Source organism: Poecilia reticulata, linkage group LG5, assembly GCF_000633615.1.
Source record: "Poecilia reticulata strain Guanapo linkage group LG5, Guppy_female_1.0+MT, whole genome shotgun sequence".
NCBI lineage: Eukaryota > Metazoa > Chordata > Actinopteri > Cyprinodontiformes > Poeciliidae > Poecilia > Poecilia reticulata.
In genome coordinates this window covers 9177339-9188440 of record NC_024335.1, presented here as the reverse complement: position 1 = coordinate 9188440, position 11102 = coordinate 9177339, and the positions used below count along the sequence as shown (strand labels likewise).

Here is an 11102-nt window from a genome sequence, read left to right as displayed (position 1 = left end):
AAAAAAAAAAAAATACCACGTTTCGAAATGTTGGTAACTGTTTATTACTGTGCGCAAATTATTGCCATCTGCGAACTCGTTCGTGGCAGATATGAGTATAATTTAAGCAACTGAGAGAGATAAGTTATAATCATTCAGGGAAGTTTGCATGCTAAATAATATCCGTTAAAGCGCAATCTCACATCTCCAATGTTTTGTTCAGTCTGATCAGAGAAGCAGTGCCTGAAAGCGAGCGGTGCGCTCCAACTCTGCTTCCATGGCACAACAGCGATATACTAAAGACGACATTAAAACAAACTGCAAACGAAKAAAAATGCATGAGCGCGATCTCAGGGCAGGTGTCAATGACAGCAAATATGAGATGGAAAACAAAAAGTTTAATAAAAGCTGGCGGCAGCCTGCGGATTCATGGCATGTTTATCCCCTGGGAAACAAAAGTGCAGCGCATGCCCAACCTCAATGCCCAGTGCCTTATTACACAGCCATGTGTAACCAATACACGTTTGCGCGCTTGCACTTGAAACTGACACATCTCAGTCGACTTTAGTAGAGTTAATTGTTTACCTTGTTGGAATGATAATAGTCCAGCCCGGAGTCAGTCGGTAACGTACATGAACCCACGCTGGAAGGGGGAGCTGGATAAAATCTTACGTCCATCTCAAAGAGCGCAAAACTGACGGCATGAAAGCGTAGCTCCAAAGGAAAAAAAAAAAAACTGTGCAATGTCTCTCTCTCCTGCACACTCTCACACACACGCGCACACACACACACGCGCGCGCGCGCAGCTTCTCACCCTTCTGTGTTGTGTGTCAAACCGGGCAAAAAGTACGACAAGTGGAAGAAAAAGGATTCTCTCCAGACGTTCAGTTTCTATATCCGTTCTACAGATACTTCGGCACTATATGGACATTCAGCACAATGATGCTGCACGATATCTAACATCCCTATAAAGTTCACTTAGGGAGATGGAGGAATTGATGGGAGCGTCGCCGCCGCGGTGGTCTCAGAAACTAAGAAGCAGGACAGTTAGTGAAGTTGTTGGAGCCGAACCGAGCCGGGCTGCGCTGCAGGTAAAGATGCAGGAATGAAATAGTCAGCGGTCGCTCCCAAAGCGCCCGCTCTCCCTTCCAGCTTTCCAGACGCTCTGAAGCTTCGTCATGTGGGAGCGCTCTAATGCTCTTTACGCATCCATGCGTTCCCGTCCACTCAACTGCTACTCGGCTGCGACCTCTACCGGCCAGATGGGGGTGAAKAAACATAATGAGGATGAGCGGATTGATTGAATGATTAGAATGGACAAAAAAAATAAATAAAAAATTGGCTTTCAATTTGCAGGATGGGACAATGTTTGCTAAGTCCTYGAAAAAGCTGTCTTAATGTAATTTATAGCTGGTCTCAGTGTAAACAGACTGATTTAAAGACTTTCACTCAGCTTCTTTTATGCTGAAAAWTTGWCTCTAAAATGTCTTTATCACCTGTACGCCCATAATYACTTAAATCTAAAAGGCAAACAATGAAAATGTGCTTAGATGAAGCTAATGTTATGAAGCTGAATATTTCTACTTTAACGTGTACCCAGTATCCAGCAGTWTAAAAATTACAATCTTACAGTAGCTTTACTTGGGCTTGTTTTTCTTTTTGCCATGCAAAAGTATTCACATCCCTTTCACATTCTGACTTTTTAATCCCAGTCGTCGGTGTAGTTTATTAGGTTCTTATGCAATATACCACCATAGAGTTGTGTATTATAATTACGTGGAACTAATTTTGCCATCTTCCCTGCTGAAGAAAAGTACCCCCCTATGCCACTGCCATGTTTCACMATRCATATGTTGTGTTCAATTAAGTTCAGTGTTAGTTTACAGCCAAACATAGTCTTTTACATATAGGYCAAGAATTTCAAATGACTGAAATKCATTTCAACCCAAGATGAACCTCATGTTTYCAATATTATATWTATTAWATTRCAAAGGTAAGCTTAAATAGACATAACAATAAAATTACATATTTATTAAAAAGCATGACCCTTTAAATATAGAAAAAAAATCTTCCCAATAGAGACACATTATGTATATTTCAAAACAAAAATATTAAAATGTGTCATGCTGTCATATCAAAATCTACTATTACGTTACATGTTCATATTTTGTTTACCACAAATAGAGAACACGAGGCTCTTGCAAAGCTCTGYCTGATACATTGTTTTAAACATTTTTGCCTTACAGCTATTTTGTAAATGTTCCTTATGCTTGTTCTTTTGTTGTATGTATGTATGACAGCAGGCAGCAGAATGCATGCTGAGAAGAGACACGATAGCTTAGATAATATGCTTTGCAACTCTGCTTCAATTTTGACCCTTGCGCACACAATCACATTTACACACCTGGATGATTACAAAACACACTCACACAGCGGCCAGCACAACAGGAAGTGCACACAGAACAATGTCCAACCAGAGTCGCAGAAAGGTATTGAAAGGAAAAATATAACCTCACTCCCAGAGAAAAGTGTCTCACACTGGGTTTAAGAATAGGTTGGTGTTATTTACTCAGTCATTTTTGTCTTTAAAGTGTTTTTGCACAGCAGAGCTACATGTTAGTYACACACTCCTGACAAAGTATGCGTGCGGGTGTGTGTGTGTTTTTTTTCTCTTCCTCTGGTTTTGGTCCATGCTTTGGCTTTGTGTGATAGTGTGTATGTGTTAACCAAACTGCCATTGTCATCCCAGTGGGCGACTCGTTGGCCCCCTCAGGACTCAGCCTCGGTGGATGTTGCTATTACACGGCGTGGTGGCTTTGGCCTTGGGGTGTGAGCCTGCTTTAATGCAAAGCACAGATGGGTTGCACCATGGGTTTTCTCTTGTGGTCCACCATCAGCTGCCAGTTCAGGCTGTCGTACCTCCAAGCTCATAAGGTTAAGCGTCACAAGGACACTGATTTCTTCTCTCTCTCTCTCTTTTTTTTTTTTGCCTATGATTCGCTGTTTGAGTGACTCTTTACTGTCTGTCGCTTTCTGTCACAGTGTCACTTGTCCAACCAACMTCCCTCTCTTCCACTTTCTCGTTCTGTGTTACTGCAGAAGATACAGTACACAGGGGTATTTGGCACATGTRGACTTGTGGCTTCATTGGAAAGGAATGTGTTTAGTTTTATGGAGTTTTGAACACTGGCCAGTGACAGAGGAAATTGTGCCATGTCGAAAGAAAATTGTGGATCAAAAACTTGCAAATAAAAGAGCCTTAGTTACAGGGAAAAAGACACAGTCAGCAGCAAGAAGATGATACACAGATGCAATKACTTATTAGACAACAGTACAGTTATCAAAGGAATATGACAGGCAGAGGAAAGGTCACGCAAGTCTATAGAAAATGTTCCAATGTCTTATGCAAGTTATATTATTTAGAGTTGTCTCAATAAATACTATCGTCTGTTCAGAGTTATTAGAGGAAAAACAGTTTTTATTGTAATGGAAAGCGTTCCTGCTATGTCATTGGAAAAGAAATGGAAAATATGCTGCATTATTTCCTGTTAACTGTCACTACCCCGCCACTAATTAGATGATGCCAGCAAGAGCTGACTTTATAAGAAACTTTATATTATTTTGCCCTAAAAATATTTTCATATATAGAGAAATTATGATTTATRGAAATTGCAGAGTAAGAATAGATAAAAGCATATTTATTTTTACAAAAGCAAATTATTCTTTTGAAAAGCAACCTGCGTCTTCAACAAAACTTAAAATGTCCTCATACACCAAGTACAAGCTTCCCTGCTTCCTGCTCTGTCATTACAGCACAAATGTGTTTATATTTCCTTCACAGACTTAAATTAATTTTTTTATTAAATCTGAAAGTCTGTTGTTAAATGGATATGAAATAGAAATCTGTCAAAGATAATAAAGAAATATAAAACTTGAACAATTTGATTAAAAAAAAAGAAAAAACTATCTTATTTAAAACTATCTTATATTCATACAGTTATAAGATTTTATTTGAAATATCCCAATTGGCATTACAGCAAACAAATCCTTCTGACCAGGGTTTTTTGATCGTTTCCATTTTCACATAATTACCTTTGGGAAGCTCCTGACATTTAAGTTTGAAAGGTATCATCAATATACAATGCATGTAAATATTTTCAAATATTCCTTTGAACGTTTTCACGTTTCATCTTGCTGCAACCACAAGTTTAGATGTATTTTACTAGGTTCTTTGGGATAGAACAACACAAAGTTTCGCATTACTGTGAAGTGAAAATAAGTGGCATTGGTATTCCCCTTTATTTTGATACCTCTAAATAAAATCCACGATTGCCCAYTACCYACTTAGTAAATTGAGYCCGACTGTGTGTAATTTAGGTTGTTCTGTGAATCCCCCGACAATGTGTTGGAAAACATTAGTAATCAAAAAGTATTACAAAGACCAATTAACACATCAGACAGGCCGGGGRCAAAGTTGTGGGGACTTTTAAAGCAGATTTGGGTCATAAAATGATCCAAAGCTTTGAACATCTCGGGGAATGCTACTCAATCCATATTCCAAAAATGAAAAGAGTATAGCAAAGCTAACAAACCATGGCCTCCATCTAAAATGGGGATTGAAAGCAATAATCAGAAAAGCAGCCAAGAGGCCATGCTAAATCTGGCAGCTCTGTAGAGTAGCAAGAAAACTAGGAAAAATATTGATGAAAGAAAGTGTCAAGAAGTGATGTTTACGGTTTACCAGAAACCATAGAGGGAWAACTGCAAAGTTTTCTGCTCACATGAGAAAKACTGTGTGGWGAAAAGTAAAAATAAAATCAACTGAAAAACATCATCACCATCACAAAACAAGTAGGCTGCATCATGCTACGGAGACGCTTTATGTTTTTTCTGTAGATAGTGGGATGTTGGAGCTATGTACTGAGAAATCCTCCTATAGAATAATGACCCTAAAGACACAGCATATGTTAGAATAGCCCAGTTTAGGCACTGGTTGGCTAGAGTGTGTGCATCATGTGCAGAGGCTGCAGTGCTTGGTGCTGTTGTCCAGGGCTTGATTCTGATCTTGGGACATATGCTGCTTGTCTTCCCTTTCTCTCTCCTCCCTAGTTTCTGTCCATTTACTGCTCAATAAAGGCCACTTGGAACTTAAACAAATATTCTAAATATCCCCTGTTAATATATCTGTTAAAATCCAGAACTAAATCTAAATGAGAATCTGACATGGGAATGTATGTCTCTAGATGTGCAAAGCTGGACAAGACATCCAAAAAGACTTTCAGGTTTAATTGCAACAAAAGCCGCTTTTATAAWGGATTGACTCAGGGAGCTGAATACAGGTCCATAGGATATTTTAGGGTTTTATTTGTAAGAATAAATAAATATTAATATATCCCAATAAGCTACATTGAAGTTTAAAGTTGTGACTTCGCAAAATATGAAAGTCCCCAACAAGCTCTCCCTTCTGGTCTCACTAAATTATTTCTATTTATCAGAATTTTTATTTCCAACAAACCCCCCAAAATTACCACTTATCCTTTAATGCAGCAGCACATACCTCAGTGATGACTGATTTTCCATATAAACTCAGTAAAATTACAAACATAAAGAACCTTGGTTAATTTATGATCTACAATATCTCAGGGAACAAATAGAGCTTAGTCTGGGAGTAGTCATTAACAGGGAAAAGGGGACCTATTTGTCACCAGTAATAAAATTGCAGGAAAGGTACTGGAACAATAATCGAAAAAGAAACAAAGTGACAATCTGTTTAAAACAGGAAGCAAAGTCAAATGTTCAGGTTCAGTGTGCTGTGAACCCATTGGCCCACTCCACTCTCATTCTGATCGTTCTGCTCTTTTTGGGATTGCGACTAACCTGAAAAACCAGATCGTTTGACACACCAAACCATCTGGGAAGTCATCTGCAGAAACYGTTTTAAAAAAATGAAAAGATTTTTAGAAAAATTTTTGGCAGGTGATTGGATGAACCATCTGTGCAGCATCCATACTAGTTAAGACAGTTGGTAACTCTTTCGGAAAAGAGAGAAAAAATTATTTTTCTTCATCAAAATGATCAAAAATATGAAAAAGAAAAAGACGCATCCATATCGGTGAAGTTTTCTACTATAAACTGAATTCATCCATACTTCAGAGGTTTTGATTTCCTCCTCCTCTGAATGAAGAAGAGCACATTAGGTTACTCTCTCATCTGTAACAAATAAGCAACAAATGAGTTATGCAAGTGCTATTTAACGTCGCTATAATAAGGGCTTCAGTTCCCTGCTAGTTATGGGAAGTGAAGCTGTCAAGGTGTGGTTTTGTCAAAAGTACAAGATGTTTGTTGTCGAGCACTTTAAATAAAATATTAATGCTTAAAAAAAAAAATCAAAGCTCTGTTTTAAAAAATCCCACCAGGACTTTCATGAATCAACGTCTCTCTTTTCAAACAAGGTCAGTGTTGTCTATTTTTTGCTTTATACCGTTTGGAATATAAATTTTAAGCCGTATTTCTTTATTTTGTTTAACATTCTCTTTGGTAATGCAACTAYATTGCCTTGATCCACAGACAGTTATTCCATATAAGGCTGTCCTGAGCGCTGCAAACATAAAACTAATGGTAAACAGGAAATAGTTCAATAGGTCCACTTGAGCAGAGAGATGACTCATTAATGACTTGAATTTAAACAAAAAAAGCACACTGTGTTTTCCCATGTTACACAGAAGAAGCCTGTTTGTAGGAAAAATAATAAAAATAATAAAACACTCGGAAACAGTTTATGCTAAAATAAGATTCACCCTGCTTTGATTTGTGTCATTTGTGTTCTGTGGATCACTTTGTTAAAGAGAAGCCTGTGAACAGGCTTTTTAAATGCCTCTATGGATGACTTTGCCTTTGACTTTGCCTCTCATACAATGAATTTCACTTTATGCCAATTTAGGCTGCATCAGAGTGGTGCAGAGGTGATTAATTTTCCACTTTCACATTTCCACTCAGCTCCAGCAACATGAATATAAGCCCCTCCAGGTCGGTAATTTGGCTTTTTCCTCCATAACCATATACGTAAAATGATGTCTGTTTATCTTTTCCAAACTACGCAGGTACGATCATAAACCGAGGATGGCAAAATTAATTTAAATAGGCCACAACTGTCAGGACAAACAACACAAATGATGACATGAGGGCTTAGTGAGATAGCATTCTGGGTAACAAGGTACCATTATTGCTCCAGCTCCGAGCACCTATGTCTCAGTACATTTGTGTTGTTTCAATCTTCCTTGCTTTTCATCATAGATAAAACTAAATGACTGTTGTACAAAGTGACATTTCTGTGTTTTCTTCATTTAAAAAGTCMGGTAGAGTTCTGGTCAGATGTGTACATATTCTCATTATTGATAGAAATTAAATTGGGTCTACTAGTAACGGATTAAAATGTTTCTTTTTACAGGGTAGATTGATAAGATTGATTCAAGAAGTAACAATTAGAACATTTATTGTGAATTTGTATAATCCATATTAGAACAAAATTAATCATAAATGCTCAAACATATGAATCCTACTAGCATCATTTAAATAAATGATGCTGAGAAAGTTGTACCTTGACCATGCACACATAGCCTGTCTTGTTAGAATGTGTGGAGTTTATTTGTTGGTTTCCTAGCAGAGACCTGGTTTTTGACCATCATTCACATTTTTTCCTAAGGTTGAGGTTAAGGCTTTCAGAGCGGCTTTAATGAAACCTTCCAAAACTGGCTTTGATGTGGGTTTGGAATCATTGTGTGGCTGGAATATACAACTGTGTGCAGTAACAACCTTGTAAGGCTCAAGTCTGTCCTAAAGATCCTGAAACAAAAGTACCACAGTCAACAGTGAAGTAGTTTTAATATTAACACAAGCTATGAGGGTATCGACCAAGAAAAAGAAAAAAACTGCTTCAAAATCATTCTTGATGCTTGTCTTGAAATCTGCAGATGCCGACATGGACAAATGTAATGCTTTCTGAAGAAAAGGCTTCATGGTTAGATGAGTAAAAGATTGACTTATTTGGGTTCAGTAACTAGAGCAATGTTTGGAGATGAAAAAGCTGCAATATGTAACTTTTATAGTGTCTCTATGTCGTGGCAGAATAATATGAGACAGATCATTTAAGAAAAGACTGAGCTCCCCCACCTCCTCGCAGTGCTTCTATTGCCATCTGCAGTAATGCATTGCTCCCAGTCAAAAACAACCAATCAGACCCAGAAGGTAGGTCTTAGCGCTTTCAGTCATGCTCATGTATGCTCTGCTCAATGTGCTAATGGCAGAGAAACAACTTACCATTTCAGAAAAACCGTTTATCTGCCGTCATTGGTGGCCATGCTTACTAACCTGAGCATTCATAGCAGACTCCATTTTGGGGAACTATCTGTAGACTAGCAGAGAGCAATGGGTACTGCGTGAGCAGTGTGTACACAAGCATGACTGACAGCCTCCTCTGATTGGTTCTGACCAAACAGAATGATAGATGACAGTACTAGCTGACATGCAAGGTGGTAGTAGCATCATGTTGAGAGCTTGTTTGGGAGTCAGTGGCGGGGCTGGATTCATTGTACAAGTGGATGGAACAGTGAAGAAGGCAGCTAACTCTTCCTGTAATTGATCGTGATTCAGTTTCACTTCAAATCTACTGCTTGACTGGAAGTGTTACAACCCAAGGACACAAAACAGTTTTAAACTGTTTTGAAAATGAATTGACCATGGGTAAAGTTGAGTCCTTGCCAGAAAATCAACCAATTTCAATAAACTCTGGTATAAATATATTGCCAAAATCCTGTTGAAGGCTACAAAAGCAGGCATCTAAGGTGCAACTTTTTAGGGGACGAGAGGCATTCATCAGGTAGATTTGGGAAAAAGCTATAGCAACATTAAAACTTATGCCCTGCATTATTCATATAAAAAACTATTTGAACTACATGTTGCTTCAACAGTCTACACTGAAAGGAACAAAATGTAGTATGAAATTACTGTTGATAATTCGACGTATGCAGGCTTCTGTCCTGAACTGTATGAGTAACACTTCAAATGGCTAACAATAAAAGAGTTACCAGACTGGTGTGAAAACACACTTTGTGGCTGTTCCAAAATAACAACAATTATGCAGCTAAGTACACTTTGCAGAATTTGCAGTTCTGTTCATTAAAGCCCAGTTTAGTCTTGTATCAAACCTTGTGTGAATAAATTGTGTGTGAAAGAGTCTGTGAGGCTGTGGAAAGCACACCACAAAGGGCTTTTTACTGTTGAACCTTTGCTAACCTTTTCTGGCAACTGACATTCAATAATGAGACTATGTTGTCTCTTGTTCCTTTGGACAATCGTCCATTGAAACAAATGTCATTCATGGACTATGTTCCACCCTCTGCATGACCCCTTTCCACATTTGTGATTAGCTGAAGTTGATTTTCTCTAAATGAAAACCAACCAAATTCTTTATTTATTGTTGGTTTTGAATGCATTTTTCTTAGACTATAAAACATATGTTACCAATGATAAAACATTGTGTTTTATGGTATAACTTTGCTCATGTGACATGTATTTCAACAAAATCCCACTTTGTAATTTGAATCCAACATTCTAATGCAACCAAATAAAAAGCAGTGGACATTTTCTGTTTCATTGTTACAAAACAATCCAACTTCTCCTGTTTTAGAGTACTTTTAATTACAGAAATGGTAATTTGAACTCATGTTTTTCAAACCCATTACGCCTTCATTTTTTCATACCTCTCCTGAATAAACCCTCCTCTTTATCATCCTCTCATTCCCCGACCTTCTACTTATGTTGCACATGAGAAATAAGAGGGGGGATGGGGCTGAAGATGAATGAAACAGAGAGTGGGGAATGAAAGGGAGTTGGAGGGGAAAAAGAGAAGAGAGCAAGATTGGGGAAAAATGCCCTTTGACTGGATTTAAAAAGTCTGTGGCATTTCATTTGCAGAGAGAGGGGAGCTTCATCTCCTTCAGATCCTTTAAGGGCCAACCTAATTGATTAATGTTTCCATCTCATTGCAAAATGGAGGGGAGGGGAAGGCGACTTAACTGGAGCCTTTCGCAATCTAAAGTCTTAAAACAGAACCAGCACAAAGACAGACGATGACAGAATGAAAGACAGACTGATGAAATAAAGTCTAAAATTCCAGTGCATGAGTAAAATATGTTGAAGGTCAAAATTGCCACAAGAGTATGCTCAATGTAGAGGAAGAGTGGCATGTTTGAACCACCATACAACATGATATTTTTGTAATTAAACTCATTCATTGTGGCAAATGATGCATGTGGTTTCACAAAAATGCTGCATTTGTTTCTGCTCCTCTCCTGGCATACAGGCAATTACTGGATTTAAAAATTAAATGTAATAAAATCTACCATCTTAGCACTTCTTTTCATATTCATAACTTAATAATTTAATGCTTTGAAGAGGTGATGCACTTCCTGATAAGGAAAAAGTATCACATTTTCCGCTTAATGACACGGTCCTATGCCAATTTCAAGCTTTTCCTACTTATGACCCGAGGTTGGAGGAACAGAAAGATGATTGCAGTGAAACAGAATTCAAGGAAATTCACGGGAGTTCACAGTCACCTAAAATTATGGAGTTATGCATACTCGGTTGCAACCRGATCAGCCTGGTGAGGACAAAATTCTCTGAATTTTCTCACTGAAAATGTAATGCGATTACTTGGCCTTTTTACATGTTTCTGACAGCAGCATGAAAATATTTAGATATCGTTGAGCCCGTGAGCGTTTTCCAGTCACAAAACAAAACCAGCGGAGAGAAGCCAAAACAGTAGTGACCTTTCCCCAACATGGTATATTAAATATGAAAGGTCAGCTCAGATTGTGGGGGAGGGTAGCAGTGGAGTCTTGCACTGAGCAGACACAGACAAAATACTGTAATATCTACCAGGCAAATCCCAGTGGTTTCCTTCAGAGGTCATTTGAATGTGAAGGGAAAAAGGCAAAAACAGAAGACAGAGAAACACACTTCAGCAATGTTTCTTGTCTGCTCTTGAATTTGAGATCTGCACTCCACRGTGCAGTACAGTAGACTGGCTATTTTCATAAACCCTTAAACCCTTAATAATCCCT

At 38.2% G+C, this 11102-nt stretch overlaps 1 protein-coding gene across 4 annotated transcripts in view; it reads right to left on the bottom strand.

Annotated features, from left to right (window-relative positions):
* The window catches only part of tox2 (TOX high mobility group box family member 2), a 113991-nt gene extending 112832 nt beyond the window's left edge, over positions 1 to 1159 (bottom strand). For 2 of the 4 annotated variants that reach the window (XM_008408418.2, XM_008408420.2), the window contains exon 1: positions 565 to 1158. In XM_008408418.2, the coding sequence (XP_008406640.1) occupies positions 565 to 657 (93 nt within the window). In that variant the 5' untranslated portion in view covers positions 658 to 1158. Of the gene's footprint in view, positions 1 to 564 lie in introns of all 4 variants that reach the window. The other 2 variants (XM_008408417.2, XM_008408421.2) reach the window with 2 other exon arrangements.
* Positions 1160 to 11102: the final 9943 nt, after the last annotated feature.